Genomic DNA, 24511 nt, shown 5'->3' on the forward strand with positions numbered 1-24511 from the left:
CCCCCCCCCCCCCCCGGAATTTGTTTTTTTCAAAGGAAGCAATATGCTGCAATCTGGGGCCACCTAAGCTCAGAAACTGTCATTTAATCATCTCTCTCTCTCTCTCTCTCTCTCTCTCTCTCTCTCTCTCTCTCTCTCTCTCTCTCTCTCTTTTCCCTGAAGGGGGGAGGGGGGGCGGGCCCCCTTAGCCTCCCCCTAAATCCGCCATTGCACACACACTCTCATACACGCACAGACATGCAGATACAGATACAAAATGGATACCATATTTTTATTTTTGTAATGTTTGTATACATGAGTAAAATGTGGTCATTAAAGATAGATATTAAGGGAATACATTGTATTTTTCAATTGATATTGATAAGGACGTATTAAATGGACTAGACATCCATGTAACAAATTGGACCCCATAACCTATTTAACAAAGCTGCAGAACGACAGACATAAGCAGTAGTACGACAAACCTTAATAACAATACTAATAATAATACGAGAATTTATAAACCTTAAGCTATCAATACTGTTTTCATATGAGATGAGCCCGACGTAGAGTCTACACGTACACCTATACTGCGTATCAATCTCATAAACGAGTTATACTTAATCCAGGCACGAAACGGGATTGTGTTTCATACTAGGCTAATAACAATAACACTTGAGAAACATTTAATTGTCCATTAGAATGAGTATATCAAACGGAACATTGTCTTAGCGCATCTAAACAATTCTGTCAGCCATGCTTTAAAAATACAGGTTTAATTAATAAGACACATCAATCGCACATAACGTTCTGTACAACGGAATTAAAATTGATTTGTACAAAACATGTGGATCATTTTACCTGCAGAAAAAAGTGAGCATTGAAACAATAAAACTTCAAGAGAACACAATCGTATAACTCGAGCCAGAAATATTGGCAGCTGTACATTGGTGCATATATACAAAAGGATCCAAAAATAAAGTACATTCAATGATAAAGTCTAATTAGGGTTTTGGGTATTCATATATTTTGCATTTGGTCATAAATGTAAAATTAAAACAGCACTTAAAAATTAGCCTTTGTTGAATTATACCAAAACAAATCGCAAAGTTCTGAAATCGAACAAACACATTCGGAATCTAGGAACTGCTACTAAGAGCTTTGTTTCTTTCATTAATGAGTTTATTGCACCAGTGTACATCACTAACATCTCTCTACTGAATTCGAAACGACAGCAATAAAGGATTTAAATGTGATGCAATAGGTAAAATTAGAAATTACAACAACCGTCACAAAACTTGCATCATCCGTGCAAAACGGTGGCGCAAGATGCAACCACAACGCAAAGCGAACCAAAGGCGTTTAAAATGGTTTTCTGAGATCTTCACATTGAGAACAAATCTTTGTATGGTAAACCTATAGAAAAGACAGAATACAAAACATTGTATTGCCCAAGGTTGGGAATTCGTCCTGATTTTATCCAAAACCAGCGATACTCCGAAAGTCAATTACTTTCTATCTCCTCTCAGACACACACAATCAGAAAATTACTAATCGTCTAATTTGAACAACTGTAACAGGCGTGTCAAAGTACCCAACTGCACAACTCAAACGCACCCTGAGATCTCGACATTAAGAAAATAATCCTTTAAGAGCACGCCGACCAGCGGTTCTGTGAAAGTTTCTGTTGATATGCACGCCATCTAATTAGAAAGGACGCAAATCGGCTCACTAAAAGTGAAAGCCATGTCAATGTAGTCAGATGCACAACTCAAGTGCTATTAAATATACAAATTCGCGCGCTCGAATACATGTTTGTAGATTTTAAAGGCACTCTCGAATTCTTCTCGTGAGAACAGTTCGACACACCATTTCAGGTCTGGAAAAACGTGTTCATGGTTTAAGACCATCCTTCGATTTGGTCACATACCAAAAATCAAGACCCTTACATCTTGCTGTGGTGAGTTGGGATTTCTTTTGATGAATTGTTTTGAAAACTACTATTGACTTTTCGAAATTAATTCATACAAAAATTCCAATGGTGCACAGAGAGCTGCTAACAAGCTGTTAATGGTTGGTATGCGGTATTCGACCAAGTGGAGGGATGTTCTTTCTTTACTTTCTTTATTTGGTGTTTAACGTCGTTTTCAACCACGAAGGTTATATCGCGACGGGGAAAGGGGGGGAGATGGGATAGAGCCACTTGTCAATTGTTTCTTGTTCACAAAAGCACTAATCAAAAATTTGCTCCAGGGGCTTGCAACGTAGTACAATATATTACCTTACTTTTCTTTATTTGGTGTTTAACGTCGTTTTCAACCACGAAGGTTATATCGCGACGGGGGAAGGGGGAGATGGGATAGAGCCACTTGTCAATTGTTTCTTGTTCACAAAAGCACTATCGAAAAAAATGCTCCAGGGTCTTGCAACGTAGTACAATATATTACCTTGCTCGGAGAATGCAAGTTTCCAGTACAAAGGACTTACATACTGCTTGACTAAAATCTGTACAAAAATTGACTATATTCTATACAAGAAACACTTAACAAGGGTAAAAAGAGAAACAGAATCCGTTTGTCGCCTCTTACGACATGCTGGGGAGCATCGGGTAAATTCTTCCCCCTAACCCGCGGGGGGTAGTGGAGGGATGGTTCTAGATCTACTCTATGAAAAAAACCTGGCCAGATCAGAGATGGGGAATCGAACTGTCTTCACGAGTGTGCCTTAAATCTAATTTTAAAACAAGCAAAACAGAACACAAAAACGGGAACTTCCTCCGTCCAGTCACATTTGTTAAATACAAAAGACAGTGTACACGCACAAGACATGTCTGAAGTGCTCTTAACAATGCCAATTTTCAACCGACTTACAAAAAGCTTTGCACGAATAAGGTCGGAAGTCCCTGCATTGTGAAGAGCACAGGCGCTAAACCAGCAATGTATTCATCAGACTTCTCTCACTGGCGAGCGCAAACAGTCACACACTACTGTACCCTCCAGTCAGAGAGCGCGTATATAGAAGCAAGTCACTTCAACACTGGGGGGGGGGGGGGGGGGGGGGGGGGATTGAACAACTGTTCAACTGGAGTTTTGATTCGGATGCCATACAACAAGAGTTTTAGTTTGTTTGACATGATTATACTGCATAATTATGTATGTCTACGAGCCCTTTCATTCGCATCATATAATGAAGTTCTCATGGGGAGACGTACCCCGATTCTGTCATCAGAAGCAACAGACCCTGAATCATAAAGAGACATTCCCCGATTCATCATAGACATACCCCGATTCATCAGACCCCACAGACTCCTGTCGCAGGGTCGACAACTGTCCATCGGCGTAAGGGACGTAACCAAGTTTCAACAGACTTTCGAGAATTGATACGGAGTTATCGTTCGTAATCTCCACGGATTGAGAAATGCGGTTGCCACTGGCTGCAGATGACCGCAGATGTGAAACTTGAATTACGAGTCTCTTCTTCTTCTTCTTCCAATTCATGAACTGGGCCCTTTTGGACATTTTAAGTTAAGCGAATGGAGTTTAGAGTAGAACTGGTTAAAATGAGTCTCTCTTCCTTTGGAATCTCTTGTGTAATCTGACCCACTGTTGATTTGAAATAGAAGGAGCTCCTTCAGTGTTGGCATGGAACCGTCGGAACAGTTAAGTGGTCCACTGGGAGGATTTTCATCGTCCAATCTAACACTGGGAGGCGACATTGCACAGCAGTCAGAGTTAATAGAACCCTCGGGCATTCTTCTGTGTTCTTAACTTGTTCGTCAGTTTAAGTGGATTAAGGTTCACTTCTGTTCGCTGGAATTTCGGATGCAATAGCACCTTCTTGGCGACCACTTTTTAGCCAGCAGGTTAAGTGTCTCGCAGATTTTCGTCAAACATTTTCGTTCAGACCTGAGAGATATGTCACAGCGAGCCATATTTGATCGCGCCCAGTCAGTCATAATTCATAACATTTTATTGATCCAACAAAGGAAATTAAATTGGTCATCAGCACATATAGGTCATTAATTAATAATTATAAAAGAATAAGAGAAGAAAATTCATAAAACCCATGATAACAAAAAAAATATCTAAAGTAATATATGTACAACTTCAATACCCTTTTTACTTGCACACTTGACACACCGACACACCAACACACATGCATACATACCTACATACATACCTACATACATACCTACATATATACATACATACATACATACATACATACATACATTCCATGTTAAAGTCAAACTGAAACCTGTGAATGCGTGATGTATTGTGTAAAAAAATTCCATCTCACACGGCATAAATAAATCCCTGCGCCTTGAATATGTGGGCGATATAAATTGCATAAACATTTTTTTGTTTAAATCCCTGCGCTTAGAACTGTACCCACGGAATACGCGCGATATAAGCCTCATATTGATTGATTGATTGAAACCTCCAACCAGAGAGCAGATTGAGGTAGTCGATGTCACTTCAAAATCGAGCAAAACGGTTAATCAGTGCTCAATTTGGGTTAGGAGTGGTATGTCATATAACACTAGTTTGTTTGATCAGTCCTGAAAGTCCAACAAATGGTGTACTCGCCTTTGGCTAGTAATTCTGAAAATTTACAAGCCAGATAGCAAACTTTACTAGCCAAACCAACAATTTGTTTCAGCAACTGTCCTCGCATTTGACGAGTAGATGAACATTTCTACTCGCCAGTTACATGTTTCTACTCCATGGCGAGTAAAATACTCGCAACTTTCAGGCCTGTTGATGGGTATGGCATGTTTATATCGACGTGCCTTTTCTTATTAAAAACAAGAAATTCCTCCGAGGTAGGAAAAACACCCCCGTCCTTACCATTCTCACTGCCACCAACTGAGAAGGTTATTTCCCTTTGACCATTAATATGTCCCTCTATAAGTCCTTGTAGAATCTTAATCCACCAATAACTCCCTAACCGTGTGTTTGACTGGTCCCAATTTTTGTAAGGACCGTCTCAGGAATGTATAGAACCTGTTCACCAAGTTTGGTGACGATCGGTCCGTTCATTCTTGAGATCTATATGCGAACACAAACACACAAACACACAAACAAACAAACAAACACATCGACCGAATCCTATACACACCCCTATACCGGGGGTGTAAAAAATGAAGTCCTCACGGGGGGCTGCAATACCCTGATTCATTGGACAACACTGAGCCCTGTCTGTGAGTCGACAACTGAGGGACGTAACCATGTTTTAACAAACTTCCGAGGGTTGATCCAGAGTTATCGGTCGTTATCTCCACAGATCGAGAGTTGCAGTCGTCTGGAGATGTAGAACCTGAAGAGTTAGTATCTGTTGCATCAGAATCTGATGTGGAATTTGTTCCAGTGATATCGTTTGAGAATTGGAGTGGCTTCGGTGTTGGTTTTAAACCGTCGGAACCATTTAGCTGTTCGCAACGAGGATATTCGTCGTCCAGTCGCACATAAGGATTCACCATTGGGCGGCTGTTTGGGTTCACAACGCCCTCGGGTCGTGTTCCGTTCTCTTGTCTGTCGCTTTCAGTGGATGAAGGTTTGTTGCCTTGAACTTCTTTTGAAATATAGTCTGGTTCACTTCGGTTCGTAGGAGTTTCAACTAATTTATTGTCCTTTTCACTTTCGTTCGTGGAACATCCATTTGGACTATCGTCTGCGTCTTTCTCGTTCGTCAGAGTTGCTTCGTCCCTTTTTAGTCCATTTTGACTCCCTTGAAAACAATGAACTCTGTCTGTAACTGTCTGTGCTGAGTGTTGGCCATAGTCTGGTTCTGGGTGCTCTCTTGTCATCCTGACTTCTGTCGTGGGCGTAGTAGTCGAGTCTTCTTCTGGTAAGCTTTTCTCTACCGCTGTGGTGGCGACGTATGCGGGTAACGCAGTGCCTCGCGTATTTTTCGACGATGAGTCATCACTGTTTAAACTACGCGAAAGCGGCGGTTCTGTAGGGTTCGTGTCTCCAAAAGACAGCATGTCCTGTACGTATCCAGACTTTAAAGCAGAGTCTGCTTTCTGTACGTCTGAAGACAACCCTGTTCCCACTGCGATCACAGTGATGTTCGGAGAAGGCCGAGAGAGGGCGTCCAATTCAAACGTTACAGTGTTAGCTTGAGATGCCGTGTCCTCGACGTTTCCATTCAGAGTTGTGGCTGTAACATTTCCAGATGTCTGACTGCTCGAGTCTTCCCCAGAAGAAGTTGTGTCAGCACTGCAAAGGCTACCCACAGAAGACGCCGAAGATGAATCCACGCTTGCGCCACTGGATTCCTGGCTTACCCCGTCGTCCTTGGTCCCGGTATGTGGGGAAGCTGTTACCTCGTACACCTGAACCTCAAGCTCTTGCAAGGGTGGTGGTTGTGGTGGCGGTGATCGGTTTGTTGCCACCTGTACGTACGCCGTTGACAAAATGGACGAGCTCGCTTCAATCGATGCACTCGAAGGGGCACCGCTTGCATGTTCAACGGGGAGTTCGCCAAATCCGGAGACTTCTCCACGCGACCGGTCCAGCATGGCGTCAGCGAGAGGCTCAGCATCATGTTTCTGTTCGTCAGAAAGTGCAATCCCAAGATAGTCCAGGTAGTTTGTCACAGGTTGCTGAGGACTCCCTACACCACAAGGATTAGCAGGCTGTTGATTTTCCGCAAGGTTCTTGGGGCGAGGATGAATATTTTCAGCGGTTACTGGAGCGGCTGTAGGCACGAAAGGAATTTCTCTGACCTGGTCTGCGTGTAGCGGACTGTTATGCCCGCGTCCAGATGTCTTGTCTGTTGGTGGTGGTAGATTGGCCGGTGGCGCGTTGGGTTGTGTATGTTCTATCGTTGTGATCGTCGGGGTAAAGCTGCCGTTGGAGAAACCTTCGCCAGGGGGTGATGGTCTGCGTCCTCTTCGAGGACGTTTCTGAGATAAGACAGAGGACAATCAACACTGGTCAGTAAAAGGTCATTTAATACCATGTAGAGATTTTAAAAATAATATCCAGCGAAATTGCAAGGGCTGTTAGATCCACTGTCCAAAAAGTTTGAGGATACTATTTCAAAAGATATTCTTACCATACTCATTAGAAACTATGCCTACCTTTTTTTGTCCGGTTAATGAACAAATGCATACAGCGTACATTCAAACTTGTGTACTCTGAGCACTCTAATTTCAATTTCTCAGAATAGTTCATAGGTAATCAACGTACCGTGCGTACACTCACACAACATTGAATTTGTTTTTCGAATAGTATTTTCATCGTCTTTTTGTCTCTCACGCACGCACGCACGCAACCACACACACATAAAAACACACTAACACACACACACTAGTAGATGCGCAAAAACACTTACTATTTCAAAAACATCGTCATCAACTGAAGTGGTAAATTTATGTCTCGCTCGCTTTCCTTTTTTCCAAAACAACCTGAAACGGGAAGAAACGTCATTGCAACAACCTTTTTGTATACGTGTAAAGGCGAATTCGTTTTATTATCCATAATTTGCAACTGTGCAAAAGAGTGATTGCGACAATTTCTATACCGCAATTCCTAAAGAAAATCGAAACAAAAATCAGAATAGCCCTGTCAGTTTTCTTCACAGAACCGATTGTATTGTGAGGAGATGTTGTGTATATGGGTCATTCCATAAAGCTGTGTACCAAAAGTGTGACATGCATCGTGAAAATTGAAACTGTCTGAATAGGTTGTTTTTATGGTTTATGTGACAGATATAGACATATGCCACGGTTCCCCGCTAAACAAAAGATAAGTTTATGCTTTTTGGATACGAGGGGTGGTCGGAAAGGTGTGTATCATCACACATGTTCAGCGTAAAATGTTGTCCAAACACACAAGACAGATTACAAAAAGCCATAGTATAATAGTAACAAGTTTTATTTGCTTCCCATTCAGAGCTCATTCTGAACAAAATGCAGTCGGGGAAACGAATTGAAATAGATATTTGGTAGGGGAAGGGCTCCTAATATGGACCGGCTCCTAATATGGACCACCTCTTGTTCTGACAAACTAACGGCGCTAGAGCGCTCAAAATTTTTTTATTGGCTGTATTCACCCTCTCTGGACAACTTGCACATGTCAAAAGAGTTGCAGAAACACAAACCTCAAAACCGTTAGGCTTTTTCTCTTTTTTTCACTTTTGGCATGGTTCGCTCTAAATTTGCCGCCTAAAACGGACTCGTTTCTGTCCACAGCCAACGCTTTTATAACACAAAAAGTGCTTTATATGACAGCTAAGACCGTATTTGTTACAATTTAGCAGTCTTGACCCCGTGTTTCTCCTGCAAACAAAAAAATAATAGCAAAATCTCAAAGTATGTATGAGTCCCCTGATATGGACCACCTTCAATAAATCGAAGAAAATAAAAGCTAAAGCCTATTTTCATTAATTCAATAAGAAGCTTGCTGGAAATAACCCATAACTCGCCCTCGAGATTTAAAAAAAATATAACAAATAGTTTTCTCTTCGTGGAAGTTGATAATTTCATTTACTTTCACTCTGTTTTTGATAAGCTTCTTCACTTTCCTGGTGTGCTTCAAATAATGCTCTCATCAACCCGAAACAGTTAAATTTAAAGCATATTTGAATTAGTCTGACTTGCACACTAAGTTGTATCATGTTATTTTGAAGCATAGGGGGCTTTTTACAGTGATTCGTGAAGGCCGCTTCACTGGTCCATATTAGGCGTCCAGGCTCCTAATATGGACCCTTTGTGAGTTTTTCTGTATTAGATTTTTGCTGAATATCTATCAAAGCTATTTCACTCTAATTAGGCCTAACGGTTAACCTAAGAGAGAAGGACTACCAAACACAAAATGAAACTTTTTCGCAAGAAAATTAAACAAGCAAGTTATCAGCATGAAACAAAAAGTGGTCCATATTAGGAGCCCTTCCCCTAACTAAAACGTATTTTTTGGGTTGAGTCAACCAACAAACAAACAGTGTCAATAACAAAACTATCGAGTCAACATCCAGCTACAAAATGAACATTGAAAGTCCAGAATCAGTTATCACAGAGTCAAGCAAGGCTAGGTTAGCTCATTTTCGCGCCACGTCACAGCTGACGTCAGCACATTTTGTGACGATTCGATTGGTCCATGACGTGGCGTCATCAACCGGCTTATGAATGACACACACGTGTGTGTTATGAATGGAATTCTTTTGGTTTTAGTGACGTCGTCATTGAATAGACTCGAAATTCGGTCAGATTTAGGTGCGTTGTTTTTAACACACGGCAGATCAAGAGCCTTAACGATTTTGATTATTAATGATTTGCTGTGTCTTCGAGTTACGTCGGACACACAGTGTTCCTCTCTTAAACACGTTGGTATTGTTTTGTGTTTATATCTGAATCATGGAATAACTCAGATACAGAACAATACACAAAGTTGAAACTATCAACACAATAGACACGATACTTTTTACCTCAAAAACGTTATTATTCTACCAAATCGCCTCATTTTTGCGACCATATTTTTGTGATCATGCTTCAAAAAAGTCAATGTACTTTACGGGTTTTCACAGCTTATGTGTCCGAAACAATGTACTGCTGATTTCAAAGCTACATGGCACAGAATATAAACACGATGAGCAACTTTTTAGATCTAGTTGACCACTTGCGCCTTCTTGTTATATTTGATTGATAATTCAATCTTTTCTTAGTGGCCCTGTCAGAAACATTATTCTTCCTTTAACATAAATCTAAGTGTCATGGGCGAGGAAAATCGCACAATGTCTAACTTTAAGAAGTTGGGGAGGGTAAATGCTGTAAGCTACTGAAATCCGATGCTAAATTTGCCTGCTTGGTTCGCCCAGTCAAGTCTTCCGGATACATAAGCTTCGTATCACCAGGCAGTTTGAAGGGACTGCTCCTTTTTTTGCTTAATGCCCACTAACAAGGAAATCGACTCCACAGACACAGGATTTCTTTCTCTCTATTTTGCAACAGTATTTAATCTGATTTTCTTCGATTTATCGTTTTCCGAGAAAAAACAAACTTGTTGATCGAGCGTGTTCAAATTTTGATGAAAACTCAACGTTTTTTTACCTTAACTATTACAACTGGAACAGGACTAGACTACAAAGAATAGCCTAAGACTTGACAAAGAGACACCGAGCACGTATATGTAGAGGTTACATGCCGAGTCTCAGGAGGCTTTTGCGTCAATAGTGGGGGATCCTTGTGGATTACGTACGATTTTAATCTAATGCCTGCATACAAGAGGGACTGGACGTAAAACTATTATTTATTTATATTTATTTATATGGGAGATTTATATAGCGATTGACGTTCTCTAAGCGCTTTACATATTAATTTCTGCCGTGTGAGATGGAATTTTTTACACAATATATCACGCATTCACATCGGCCAGTAAATATCAAGCCATTACGGCGAATACTTACTTTTCACGGCCTATTATTCCAAATCACTCCCGCAGTGGGGCACTGCGGTTATGAAATTAAAAGCCCCTCCTGTTTTTGGAACCGCAGGAGCTTTCTATTTTGCTGTTAGGTAGATTTTTGGTTCCTCTTTCCTGTCATGCTCTCTTTTTCTTCATGAATTCTTTTCTTTTTTCTGCCTTCTTGCTCATTCACCTGTATTTTTTCCAAAAATCTCTTCTCTTGCCGCTTGTCTCGCGATTCATGTATAGTTTAATCTGTTAGTGTTCTGATGTAAGTCCAGCAGTAGATAGGTTAAGCCTATTTTAACATACTGGAAACTGGTAATCTTCCAGTAGGTATTAATTTAGTTTTACTAAAGCCTGCTGGGACACAAGTAATGGGTTAGTGCATTTGTAAACAGGAATCGCTTGACAAGTGGCCCCCTTCATCCCCCCCTTCCTCGTCCTGATATGGCTCTGCGTAGTCGGCTGGACGTTAAGCAACAAATAAACAAACAAACAAACAAACAAATTCCAAATCACACGGGTATTTGGTGGACATTTTTTATCTATGCCTATACATTTTTTCCAGGAAAGACCCTTTTGTCAATCGTGGGATCTCAAACGTGCACACCCCAATGTAGTGTACACGAAGATATTCAGTTAAGCAATGAATTCATTAACAGAGAGCCTTCTCTGCGCAAAATCAGAAAACAGTGGGGCTGTTGATATTTAGTATGTGTTCAAGTGGAGTCATGGTCCTATTCCCCGTTAATGCCAGATCTAAAATAGTGAGCCCAATTCCCCGTTAATGCCAGATCTAAAATAGTGAGCCCTAATCCCCGTTAATGCCAGATCTAAAACAGTGAGCCCTATTCCCCGTTAATGCCAGATCTAAAACAGTGAGCCCTATTCCCCGTTAATGCCAGATCTAAAACAGTGAGCCCTATTCCCCGTTAATGCCAGATCTAAAACAGTGAGCCCTATTCCCCGTTAATGCCAGATCTAAAACAGTGAGCCCTATTCCCCGTTAATGCCAGATCTAAAATAGTGAGCCCTATTCCCCGTTAATGCCAGATCTAAAACAGTGAGCCCTATTCCCCGTTAATGCCAAATCTAAAACAGTGAGCCCTATTCCCCGTTAATGCCAAATCTAAAACAGTGAGCCCTATTCCCCGTTAAATCCAGATCTAAAATAGGGAGCCCTATTCCCCGTTAATGCCAGATCTAAAACAGTGAGCTCTTTTCCCCGTTAATGCCAAATCTAAAACAGTGAGCCCTATTCCCCGTTAAATCCAGATCTAAAATAGGGAGCCCTATTCCCCGTTAATGCCAGATCTAAAATAGTGAGCCCTATTCCCCGTTAATGCCAAATCTAAAACAGTGAGCCCTATCCCCCGTTGATACCAGATCTAAAATAGTGAGCCCTATTCCCCGTTAATGCCAAATCTAAAACAGTGAGCCCTATTCCCTGTTAAATCCAGATCTAAAATAGGGAGCCCTATTCCCCGTTAATGCCAGATCTAAAATAGTGAGCCATATCCCCCGTTGATACCAGATCTAAAATAGTGAGCCCTATTCCCCGTTAATGCCAGATTTAAAATAGTGAGCCCTATTCCCCTTTAAAGCCAGATCTAAAATAGTGAGCCCTATTCCCCGTTAATGCCAGATCTAAAATAGTGAGCCCTATTCCCCGTTAATGCCAGATCTAAAATAGTTAGCCATATTCCCCGTTAATGCCAGATCTAAAATAGTGAGCCCTATTCCCCAGTAATGCCAGATCTAAAATAGTTAGCCCTATTCCCCATTAATGCCAGATCTAAAATAGTGAGCCCTATTTCCCGTTAATGCCAGATCTAAAATAGTGAGCCCTATTCCCCGTTAAAGCCAGATGTAAAATAGTGAGCCCTATTCCCCGTTAATGTCAGATCTAAAATAGTGAGCCCTATTCCCCGTTAATGCCAGATCTAAAATAGTTAGCCCTATTCCCCATTAATGCCAGATCTAAAATAGTGAGCCCTATTTCCCGTTAATGCCAGATCTAAAATAGTGAGCCATATTCCCCGGTAATGCCAGATCTAAAATAGTGAGCCCTATTCCCCGTTAATGCCAGATCTAAAATAGTGAGCCCTATTCCCCGTTAATGCCAGATTTAAAATAGTGAGCCCTACTCCCCGTTAATGCCAGATCTAAAATAGTGAGCCCTATTCCCCGTTAATGGCAGATCTAAAATAGTGAGCCCTATTCCCCGTTCATGCCAGATCTAAAATAGGGAGCCCTATTCCCCGTCAATGCCAAATCTAAAATAGTGAGCCCTATTCCCCGTTAATGCCAGATCTAAAATAGTGAGCCCTATTCCCCGTTAATGGCAGATCTAAAACAGTGAGCCCTATTCCCCGTTAATGCCAGATCTAAAATAGGGAGCCCTATTCCCCGTCAATGCCAGACCTAAAATAATTAGCCCTATTCCCCGTTAATGCCAGATCTAAAATAGTGAGCCCTATTCCCCGTTAATGCCAGATCTAAAATAGTGAGCCCTATTCCCCGTTAATGCCAGATCTAAAATAGTGAGCCCTATTCCCCGTTAATGCCAGATCTAAAATAGTGAGCCCTATTCCCCGTTAATGCCAGATCTAAAATAGTGAGCCCTATTCCCCGTTAATGCCAGATCTAAAATAGTGAGCCCTATTCCCCGTTAATGCCAGATCTAAAATAGTGAGCCGAATGATTTACACGAGGAGGACTGTGTTTTTAGGGTATATTAATTTTATAGATTTCTAAAAAAAAAAGAAAAAAAAAAGAGTCTACTATTACTGTTATTGTAGACAGTAGTATGCTCACCAAACACAGAAGAGAACTGCCATGACAAGGGCCACAGACACGGAGCCGGCAATAGCTCTGTGCAATACACTGTCGTCTTGGTCTGAAACTGATAAAACATGCGTGACCGTGAATAAACTGAAAAGTAGGTGCAAAATTACAACAGTAATAACACTATCACAGGAACACACACACACACACACACGCACAAACACACATACATACGCACGCACGCAAGCACAACCACACACACTTTTTATAATACGTAAAATAACGTAATCATCTTTCTCTTACATACTCGTTTTCAATCTCATTTTGTGTTTAAAAAAAAGCCATGATGTGGACATCAAGTCGTACATTGCATAAGTACTAAGGTAACAAAAAAAAAAGACAAGCGCTCTTAATATAGACAACAACAGGATAAGGATAAGATTTTATATAGTCCATGAGGGTCACCTCACAGAAATTCGGGCTGCTTTCTCCCTGGGGAAAGCAAGCTGCCATACCGTATTCGGCGCTACCCATTTTTTTTTCCCTGCATGCGTGTATTCATGTTTCCAGGCCCTGAGACTTAATGCCGTGTGAGATGGAATTTTTTACACTTTATTCCAAGTCACACGGGTATTTGGTGGACATTTTTATCTATGCCTATACAATTTTGCCAGGAAAGACCCTTTTGTCAATCGTGGGATCTTTAACGTGCACACCCCAATGTAGTGTACACGAAGGGACCTCGGTTTTTCGTCTCATCCGAAAGACTAGCACTTGAACCCACCACCTAGGTTAGGAAAGGGGGGAGAAAATTGCGGCCTGACCCAGGCCTGAATACGCAACCTCTCGCTTCCGAGCGCAAGTGCGTTACCACTCGGCCACCCAGTCCAGTAAGAGAGAGTTAGTCGGAACGAGTCTCCTGGCACCTGAGAGAATTAAGGAGCATCGAGATGACTTTGCCGTTTTCTTTTCTGTTCAATACATCTATCAATAATCTGCATGTCAAAGTCAGGAAATTAACACATTTCCTATAGTATTTAGGACATTAAATCCCCGAGTAAAACAGTACATTTACAAATATATTTCAGTTTTCAGGAAATGTGTAAATGTCTCGGTTTTGTAAATTTTCTTTAACATAAACATACATACCTGCTATTTCGGTCAAGCTGACGTTGCTCGGACCACTGACCACACCGTTTCCGTTGTTGGCGAAGTAGGTGCGCGCGCACACTGAGTACACAGAGTTCAAGGTCAGATTGTCCTTGACGACGACCGTTCTACTGAGATCTGGGTTGAAGGTCACGTCCACTTTGTGTCCTGAGCAGAGGAAGATGACACACTTGCTTAAGTAGAACTATAGGGTTTAATTATTCTGATCCTAGCCTTTAATTGATTAATGAATCAATGCATAAACACCTACATTTTTAAATTAATAAATTAAACCGCCAATTAAATCAATCCTCCGCCAAACAAACCTCTCCCCCACCCCCTTCAAGTCTATCATTGTCGTGATATGTCGGTGTATATATTTGTTTGTATGTGTGAAGTTAGGGTGAAGTCAGTCTCATTTTCAAACCTTGTGAATGTTTTATGTGACGTTCATTTGTACATTGTATAAAACTAAAAAACGATAATGTGCACACAAAATAAATCAATCAAAAGTAACTAATTGATGTATTTATCCCTTTATTTATTTATTCCTCTATTTGCTCATTGCTTTATCTATTTCAGATCGGTTTCCGTGAGCAACGGGGGTGTTTCTCTTTCTTTATTCAGGTTTTCAAGAAAAAACCGCTGTCATAAGACATTGCTTTGACATAGCAATGGGTTTAGGCCAAAACAAAACATATGTTGGTTTAGGGTAACCCGACCAAAACTATTTTTTCCCGCCGACCGTAAAACTTTTTTTTGATTTCTAAAAAACCCAAAAACTGTTGGCACATTTTGCGAACCATACGGAGACTAAGGGAAGTAACCTCCTTTAAAATAGACAAAAGTTTTTTTTTTTTAATTTACAAAAAAAAAGAGAAATCAAAACTTGACTATTAATGTAAAAAAGCCGACCTACCGACCCTATCTTATTTGGTCACGTTACCCTAAACCAATATATATTTTTGTTTGGACTTAACAAAACGAAGAATCAAAAAACAAGAATTGTTCGTTAATGGAACGTCAAATTTTGGCAAAACAGAACATTCACATGTACGTCGACTCAATGTTTTTTTTAAATGTTTTTTTTTATCGTGGACAGCAGTCTATCTGGTTGTTGATTTTAACTTAAAGAAGATAATGAATGGCTATGTGTACACGTGGGTTTTATCTAATTCAAATTAAATGTTGATATACGAGTAGCATCGCAGACGATCGAAATTTACAATGATAAAGAAATAATAAAAACGACATCAAACTTTTACAATCTAGCTTCGAAAACGTCCTGGAAAATTGAATTGAATTCCAAGGGGCGGTTTTGGTGAGGTTATGCCCCCTCTTTCTTTCGGCTGGTAACTGGCGCCACCTCGCGGCAAGATCACACGAGAAAGGACAAAAAACTTGCATTGGTCCCAAATAGCATATCGGTTTGGTAACAGTTCGTGTGTGAGTCGTGCATTTTATACGGTAAACAGACAATGGTCGGTTCTGGTGAGGTTATAATAATAATAATAATAATAATAATAATAATAATAATAAATGAGCATTTATATAGCGCAACATCATAACTTTACAATTATGCTCTTTGCGCTTGACACATTTAAAATTAAAACACAGTTATACAAGCATTTACATCTACATTCATAGTCAGCAACGCTTAATTAAAAGCATACACCATCAAACATACATTACAAAAGATTCTTCCACTAACTAAGTGATAAAAACATGAATAAAATAGGTAGTGAAAACAAGGAAATACCAGCTGAATACCCTTAATCAAACAGAACATGTTATCAACAAGACTGAAAACAGCCCTAGATGTTTATATACATTATCACATTATCACTAAAACAACAAATACACTACATGTAGCCTACTGATGGACTGAGAAAACAAAATCAGGGGTTGTATTTCTTGAAGAGGTGCGTTTTAAGTGCTCGTTTGAATGCTTGGGGTGACTGAGAGTGGCGGATGTGAAAGGGGAGAGAATTCCATTGTGTGGGTGCGCAGAAAGTAAAAGTGCGTTGTCCGTATGTTTTGGTTTTGGTGTGTGGAATGGTGAGGATGCGACAGTCAGAAGAGGCACGGAGTTGTCTAGCTGGAGAATAGACGGTGAGGAGTTCAGAGAAGTAAGCAGGAGACGAGCCAGAAAAGAAGTTAAATCAGAGGGTGGACAGTTTGTAGTCAATGCGGGCTTGAATAGGTAACCAGTGCAGTGTGTGAAGAAGACTTAGTGGTGTTGCGTGATCTCGTTTTCGCGCTTTCAGAATGAGGCGTGCTGCCGAGTTTTGGACTTTTTGTAGATTATGCAGGAGGTACAGAGGACAGCCAGAGAGAAGAGAGTTGCAGTAGTCAAGTTTAGAAAGAAGAAAGGCACAGACAAGAGTGTTAGTTGTTTGAGAGGAGAGTGTGTGGCGAATGGTGCTGATCTTACGAAGCTCAAAATATGCTGCTCTACAGACTAAAGATATATGTTTGTTAAGGGTCATGTCAGATGAAAGGGTGAATCCAAGGTTTCTAGCTGATGGTGAGAAAAGAATGTCGGTGTTGCCTATTTGAACAGAAACAGGTTGGGGAGAGGGAAATGTAGTGTTCTTCTTTTTGCACAGTAAGACTTCAGTCTTATCATCATTCAGCTTAAGTTTGTTATCGACCATCCAAGATTTAACATCAGTGATGCATGTCTGAATGGTCTGGATGGCGGAATGTGTCTCTGCAGGGGGACTGGGTTTATACAGCTGGGTGTCATCAGCAAAAGACTGATTTAAAACAGAATGGTTTTGAATCAGTGTGGATAGGGGCTTAGTGTACATGATGAAAAGGATGGGACCGAGTACTTAACCTTGAGGAACGCCGAAAGAAAGTGGGGCTGGAGCAGACATCTGGCCATCGACAAGCACAGCCTGAGTCCTGCCAATGAGATAGGACTCAAGCCATGCTAGCGGTGGACCGGAGATGCCGTACAGAGTCTGAAGTCTATGGAGAAGCGTGACATGGTCAATCGTGTCGAACGCTGCAGAAAGGTCAAGTAGGGTAAGCACCGACACATCACCACCATCCAGAGCAGACATAATGTCACTGATTACTTTAAGTAGGGCTGTTTCAGTACAGTGAGAAGGGTGATAAGCGGACCGAGAGTGCGAGATCAAATCATGGGTGTTCAAATATGACAACAACTGCTTCAAAACTACCTTTTCAAAAACTTTGGACAAGAATGATAAATTAGATACAGGACGATAGTTCTTCAAAATATTGACATCAAGACTAGGTTTTTTGAGAAGTGGTTTGACAAGTGCAGTTTTTGAACAATGATGGAAAAACACCAGATAACAGGCTATCATTGACAGTTTGAGTAAGAGTTGGCAACAACACATCAAGATTCTCAAAAAGCAGTGGTGTGGGTATGGCATCAAGTGGACAAGTTGTTGGTTTGGACTTTAGAATAATGGATCTAAGGTCTTTTTCACTGATTGGCTGAAATGATGGAAAAGAACAATCAGTGGGAACATCAACATGACTGGAGGAAGCAGAATGTGCACCCATCTGATCAAGTTCAGAACGAATATCTGAAACCTTCTTGATAAAATAATCACTGAATACATCTGGCAGCTGACTAGCCGGGAAAACAGTGGGAAGTGGGGATACCTTACTGCGGCCGGTCAACCGGCTGCAAATATCGAACAGTTTTTTGCTTGAATCGCAAGCAATAATCTGGGTTTGGAGGAAGGTTGTCTTTGCTGCGTGTACTAACTTAGTTACAATGTCCTTTGCTCTTTGAAATATTTGGCTTGTAACTGGCGCCACCTCGCGGCAAGATCACAGGAGTTGTCTCGCGTTATCACCCCAGAAGCGCTCATTCCCAAACTGGATCCCGCTTAGACCTTGCAATTTCATGACAATAAACCAGAATTGTGTGTGCATCTGGGGGCCATCAAACTCTCGAAATGAGTGACATTTCAAAGCTCTACTTAGCCTTGGAACATGATACTTTTCTGTCTTCTTTAGTTTACCCCTAAGTCGACCCCGTTGTGATCTTGCAAGTTGACGAGAGTCAACCAGACTTTTAGTGTGTCCAGAGGTCATCGAACCCTGGCAGTGTGTGACATTTTAAAGCTAAAGGTTCTAAAACACCCGTGACAACCTCAATGCTAATATTTCTTTTCGTATTCGGCCGGACGGCTTAACACAGCTGAATCGAACCACCCTTCTGATTCAACAGATGTGTAATAATTAAAACAAACCCAAGACGCATAATATTAAGATCAAACCTTTAGTGCAGTCTGAACCCCCGAAAGATGACGTCATTCTTGTGACGTAGATCTCCTGGCGCACTGGCCGTTGGGAAAAGTATGGGACGTCACACATCACAGTCAAAGTCACAGATATCTCGCCGCCTTTGCTGCTTGGTGCAATGTTTGGTACTCGTTCTGAAAGGAACGCAACCAGGAATGATGTGAATATTATACGAAACGGTGTGAGCCAATAATTCGTTTTTAGAAAGACTAAAAAGGGCGATGTGTGAGAGGGGAATCATTGCACTTTTTTTTGAAACTCGATACTGCAAGAATTTGTTTGTGGGAGTGTTTTCCTTTCGTTTTTAATGTTGTCGTTTCTTTGACCCCCCCCCCCCCCCCTTATTTTACTCCGTCAGAAGATGTCTCTGGTAATAAAGTATACAGAAATATATTCATCTGACAGATAATCCAAAGATACTTACTTTCTGCGTCGTCGCGAAACGAGCATTTGTTCCAGGAGATGCCGCGACTGAGGTTTCCAATGTTTCGCGCAACGCCAAAGCGCCATGTTGTTTGGTCTTCAAGAGATCCAGGAGACCTCAATGCGTCAACAGTGTACGAAGTCGCACTTATGTTGTCCAACTTAGTCCAGTTAAGGTCACTCTGAATCATAACCAATAAATGTACGTCACTATAAGTACACTTTTTTTTTTAAATGTTAGAAAAAACCCGAAAAAACAACACCAGTATAGCAACTATACATGTGATAGCATAACTTCATCTTACATAAACAAAGACATATATGTATATTTTGCTATCGATACGAAATTGTTATTCTCTCTAATTATTTTGCGTGTGGGTGTTTTTCTTCTTCTTCTGTTTCCTGTATATCCTTTGATATTTTTATTTTAAATTATAAACTAGAATTCCAAAAGTAAATCGAACGTTAACGTCTCTTGAATGCATGCCAATTCAAATGCTGTTTACGTAAACACATTTAAATCCATTTAGGACAAGTTTTGTCATTAGAAAGATGTTCAAAACATGACGAGGGAAAATCGTCGAGAAACTTCCAATATGAAAAACTGATTTTTACGGACTTCCAAACAACATCTGGCCGGTGTCACGAACTGAAAACTCTGCCTGAACAATCCTTCTCATTGCGGACAATGCGCATGCGCTAACAATATAACATGGGGAGATTAATCAGGTCGTGAACAACCTAACCCTAACCCTAACCCTACCCCTTACCCTAACCCTAATCCTAACCCTAATCCTAACCCTAAGTTAGTAACCCAGTTCGGTCAAAGGGTCGCATTTTTTAAGTCCAAGATTGGCGCATGCGCATTGACCGCAGTGAGAAGGATTGTTCAGCAGTGGTTTCAGTTCGTGACACCGGTCCCAAATCAAGGCTGAACATCGTCGACTTCTGACCAATTTCTGGTCGTCTTAGCAGTGGTGCTTTTTTTTCGGCATTTAAACAAATGAAAGCTTAATTAATTAACTCCATGGAACTAACTTCTCCGCTGGGTAAAATTCGCAACTTAAACCGCTCTATAAGACTCAAGAATCTGGGAAATCGCTGAGCGCCTTTGCAAGTTCTTCTGGCAACATTTTCAATAGATTTTGTACGGACTAAAATCTGTCAGCGGACCGTAACATGTTTAGTATAACAGTGGACATCAAACGTTAATACCAAGACGTTCATTTGTACATTTCTTATATCAGTGGACATCAAACGTTGATGCCAAGACGTTCATTTGCACATTTCTTATATATGTTTTGAATACAACCTATTATATCTATATGTTTTTGGAATCAGGAAATGATAAAGAATCAGATGAAATCCTTTTTGGATCGATTCTTAAATTTTTATCGTAAGACTAATTAATCTATTTTCGTTAATTGTGATCACATTTTAAGAGTAAACATGACATATGTATATATTTTTAGATTCATAATATGATGAAGAATACGATGAAATCAATTTTAAATCTGTTTGCGAAAAATCGATTTTAATGACAACTTTAATGAGCAAACTCATCAATTAATTTTTAAGCCTCCAAGCTGAAATGCAATACCAAAGTCCGGGCTTTGTCGAAGATTACTTGACCAAAATTTCAACTGATTTGGTTGAATAATGAGAGCGTGACAGTGCCGCCTCAACTTTCTGTTGCCAGAAGAACTTGCAAAGGCGCCCAGCGATTTCCCAGATTCTTAGTCTTATACTTATAGAGCGGTTTAAAAAATGAAAAAAAACCGTCTGGAGATACCATACTCAGGATCTCTCATGTCAAGTTTCATGAAGATCGGCCCAGTAGTTTTCTTGTCTGAATCGCTCTACACACACAGACACACAGACACACAGACACACAGACACACACACACATACACACACACACACACATACACCACGACCCTCGTCTCGATTCCCCCCTCTACGTTAAAACATTAACTTGACTAAATGTAAAAAGAAGAAGAAGAAGAAGAATTTGAATAAAAAGAAGAATGTGAAGAAGATGAAGAAAAAGAAGATGTTGAAGATGATGAAGATGATGATGGTGATGATGGTGATGACGATGACGATGGGGATGATGATGGTGATGCTGCTGCTGATGATGATGAAGTAGTTACCAAACAATTCACGGGAGGTCCACTGAGCGTTCCCCGGCACCAGAAGACAGCGAAGTGGTCCCCGGTAGCGCTGATGGGGGTGACGTCATGCCACCGTAGGACAGAGAAGTTGGTGCTTGCCATATACTCCACCGTCACTTCTTCAGGGGGGCTGGGAACTGCATCACATTAATTGTTCTTCTTTGGTGACTGTTCATGACTTTTCATGATGAGCTACTCAAGTGGTTTGTGTGTGTGTGTAGGAGGGGGGGGGGGGCAAGGTGTCAGTGTGTGCGCGCGCGTGTGTGTGTGTGTGTGTGTGTGTGTGTGTGTGTGTGTGTTTAAATTTCACTGTCAATGTATTGTAAAACATGTTAGCCAAGTACAGTTGGCTTCCATGCCTTATATGGCGTATTAGCTTCACCTTCCCTGTCCTTCTGCAACTAGCGTTTTGGTTTACAGTCTAAATTATCGTACACTTCCAGTAAAAAACACATACCTTTTGGATCATCCTTAAATGTCAAAATCGTGATGCAATTGGTCTCTGACGAATACCCCTTGGAAGTTGCTGCAGACACACACGCGTTTCCTCCACTAGTCGGTTGGAAATGGGGAATAGTGGCACTGAGAACATCTGCTGTAGTCTCGGTAGAAAATATTGACTGGTCTGAACGGGTCACGACAACTTTGTAATTCGTAAGTTTCCCATTTCGATACTGTGGCTCCAGTGCCTGAAAAAAGAAGCATGACCCTGCTGACATTTCCTTCGTTTTCTTTGTTTTAAACAAGTGTTTTAGTTACTATGTTTGGATACAGCTGTCACACACACACGCACGCATGTACGCACGCACGTTTTTCTCTATCTGCATTTATGTCCATCACACATACACAAACTAATGGCTTAGGGGCTGATTAATAACCCCCAAGATTATTGAAACTTTGAATATTGAATTGTGCACAAAAAATGACTAGACGCACAACATGAAACAATAATTATCTTGACGTGGACTCGGATACTTGTAAAAAGAAAAAAGATAGCAAAAACAAAGATGCTACGAACCTTCCAGTAAACGGTGAGTTGGTAATTTCCATCACGAAAGAAGATTTCATAGCTTCCTGCGGTCACTTCCGGTGCCCCGGATGGAACTGTTGAGTACATGGTATTGTGAGTAATTCATACAAACCTAAACATCCACGCACACAGACGCTCTCTCTATCCCTATCTCTATGTCAAACACATACATATACACACCGTGCAGATCCCCCCCCCCCCCGCCCACACACACACACTCACATACTCACACACACACATAAAAACACACGCGAACCTCGCACACGACACTGCAAACTGTAAGCCTGAAAGTACAACAAAGACCTTGACCGCAACAAACTACACACGTTATGATGCGAGACATACAAGAAGCCACAATGTGTCCATACCATCCTCAGACGTGGTATTGGATGATACCGCGTCCTCACTCCAGTATTTGCCCCCCTCGGGGCGAAACTGCATGCTTACAGTGTAGTTAACATCGGCATGGAGTCCAGTTACTCTTACTTTCTTCTTTGTTCCGCAATCGTCATCTGACATCGGAACTGTGGCATTGTACTCCTAGAAAAAAAACCGAATGTGGTCACAAATAGTCGTGGATTCCATGTTTGCGTTACAACAGAACTGTCGGTTTTGATAATGTGTATTCAAAAATTGAAATAAACTTAAAATGATCCCAGCGCCGTCCCTTTACAATACTATTTTTCACATCTGCACAACACAAATTCCTGTCCCCAAAACAAACAAATAAACGCAACCCCAATAACCCGATGACTCGTTGTACGATATGACAAGGGGGAAAATCACCCAACTCTGCATTTCAAAACAAGATTTACATCAAATACACGAACGTTGAAACATTTCCAAAGTTCTAAGTTTTCTTCAGTATGTACTGTAGCGTTACCGCACGCAAAAATGCATACACATAAAAAAAATAAAAAATTAAGTTACATATCTATTTTCTTCGAGAATGACAACAGAAGGGTGCTTGAGGTATACATATTACCCACACTGGCAGAGGGGAGGAGGATCATGGGAGTGAGGGAGAGGGGCCTCTTTTTAACATTAAAAACATTTCTGGCGTGCAGAAGTTGTTTCTGAGCAGGAATAGTCCGCGCAAGACCTTTTTCAGTCAACTCCGCCATCCATGCAGCCGTACATCGTCTTCGGAGGGATTTAACATGAAGCATCCCGGTTAAGGGATGTATAGGGCTGCTATGTGAGGAGGTAACTACCGAAGAACAGCGCTAAAGGCACAGCAAAGTGCACACAGTTACGTACGTACAGCAATATTATTACGATGGTAAGAACATTGGGCTAGGGCCAGCATGCAGAAGTTAAAAAAGACGTAAAATTCAACATACCATCCATGGCTTTGACGTGGCAGTAACATGTACTCTACATTCAAATCTCTTGATAGCTAAAAGTCCCGCAGCGATTCCGGGAAACGACCACTCAACCTGCAGCAAGGTAGAGTTGTCCTCATCTGTCCTCACGTGCAGAGATTGCACAGCATCATACTTCACTGCAACAGACAAACGAAAATCATTTTTTAATTTTGATCATATATAAACATACGTATCATGTGTATATCATGAGCATACCATGCAGTCGTCGTCATTGTATAAGAGTGTTCTCATTAGCCTAAGCTTGCCAATCAGCATGCCATGCAATCGTCATTATATAAGATTTGTTTAGTATATATAGTCGTGAGAGTATCAAGAGCATACCATATGAGAGAGAGAGAGAGAGAGAGAGAGAGAGAGAGAGAGAGAGAGAGACAGACAGACAGACAGACAGACAGACAGACAGAGAGGGACAGACAGACAGACAGACAGACAGACAGATAGACAGAGACACAGAGAGAGAGAGAGAGAGAGAGAGAGAGAGAGAGAGAGAGAGAGAGAGAGAGAGAGAGAGAGAGAAACTAAGTTTGACGATCTCATGGCAAAGCCATTGGGGGCAAATCATACGAGTCGATGTCCGCGTTTGGTATTAAATAAAATAGATGAAAGAAGAAAGGAAACAAAAATAAAACACGAAATATACAATTTTAAAAAAAAATCTTTAAGGGCGATATTTAAGGGCGCCTGTGCACTGTGTTTGTTTCTTACCGATTGTGAGGTTCGTTTTGACTTGGTGTGTTGCTATCACGTCACCAAAATAAGTCCGCGTGGCGAATGAAATGTTGTAGTCTTGATGCATCAGAAATGCTCCTGTTCCCAGCGACATCTCGGCAAACCTGGTGTTCCCTTCACCACTCTTAACATCAACCGTCATAT

At 41.0% G+C, this 24511-nt stretch overlaps 1 protein-coding gene across 1 annotated transcript; it reads right to left on the reverse strand.

The window, feature by feature from the left end:
• Positions 1–252: 252 nt before the first annotated feature.
• LOC138967192 (mucin-17-like) lies at positions 253–24511 on the reverse strand. The gene is made up of 12 exons (XM_070339715.1): positions 24344–24511; positions 23594–23754; positions 22619–22790; positions 22239–22324; positions 21678–21909; positions 21200–21357; positions 19048–19228; positions 18599–18757; positions 14331–14498; positions 13212–13299; positions 7324–7396; positions 253–6892 (listed from the first exon to the last, which is right to left on the reverse strand). Exons 1-12 carry the CDS (start codon positions 24507–24509, stop codon positions 5132–5134), a joined length of 3405 nt encoding a protein of 1134 aa, XP_070195816.1. The 5' UTR covers positions 24510–24511; the 3' UTR covers positions 253–5131.

This window comes from Littorina saxatilis, linkage group LG5 (genome assembly GCF_037325665.1).
Source record: "Littorina saxatilis isolate snail1 linkage group LG5, US_GU_Lsax_2.0, whole genome shotgun sequence".
NCBI classification, from domain to species: Eukaryota; Metazoa; Mollusca; class Gastropoda; order Littorinimorpha; family Littorinidae; genus Littorina; species Littorina saxatilis.

Bases quoted from the DNA above. Each gene is read 5' to 3' on its own strand.
- LOC138967192 (XM_070339715.1), bottom strand. From the start codon at position 24,509: ATGACGGTTGATGTTAAGAGTGGTGAAGGGAACACCAGGTTTGCCGAG. The intron at 22,791-23,593 runs GTATGTTGAATT...TTTTTTTTCTAG, and splicing joins CCACGTCAAAGCCATGGATG to GAGTACAATGCCACAGTTCC. The intron at 22,325-22,618 runs GTATGGACACAT...TGTACTCAACAG, and splicing joins CAATACCACGTCTGAGGATG to TTCCATCCGGGGCACCGGAA.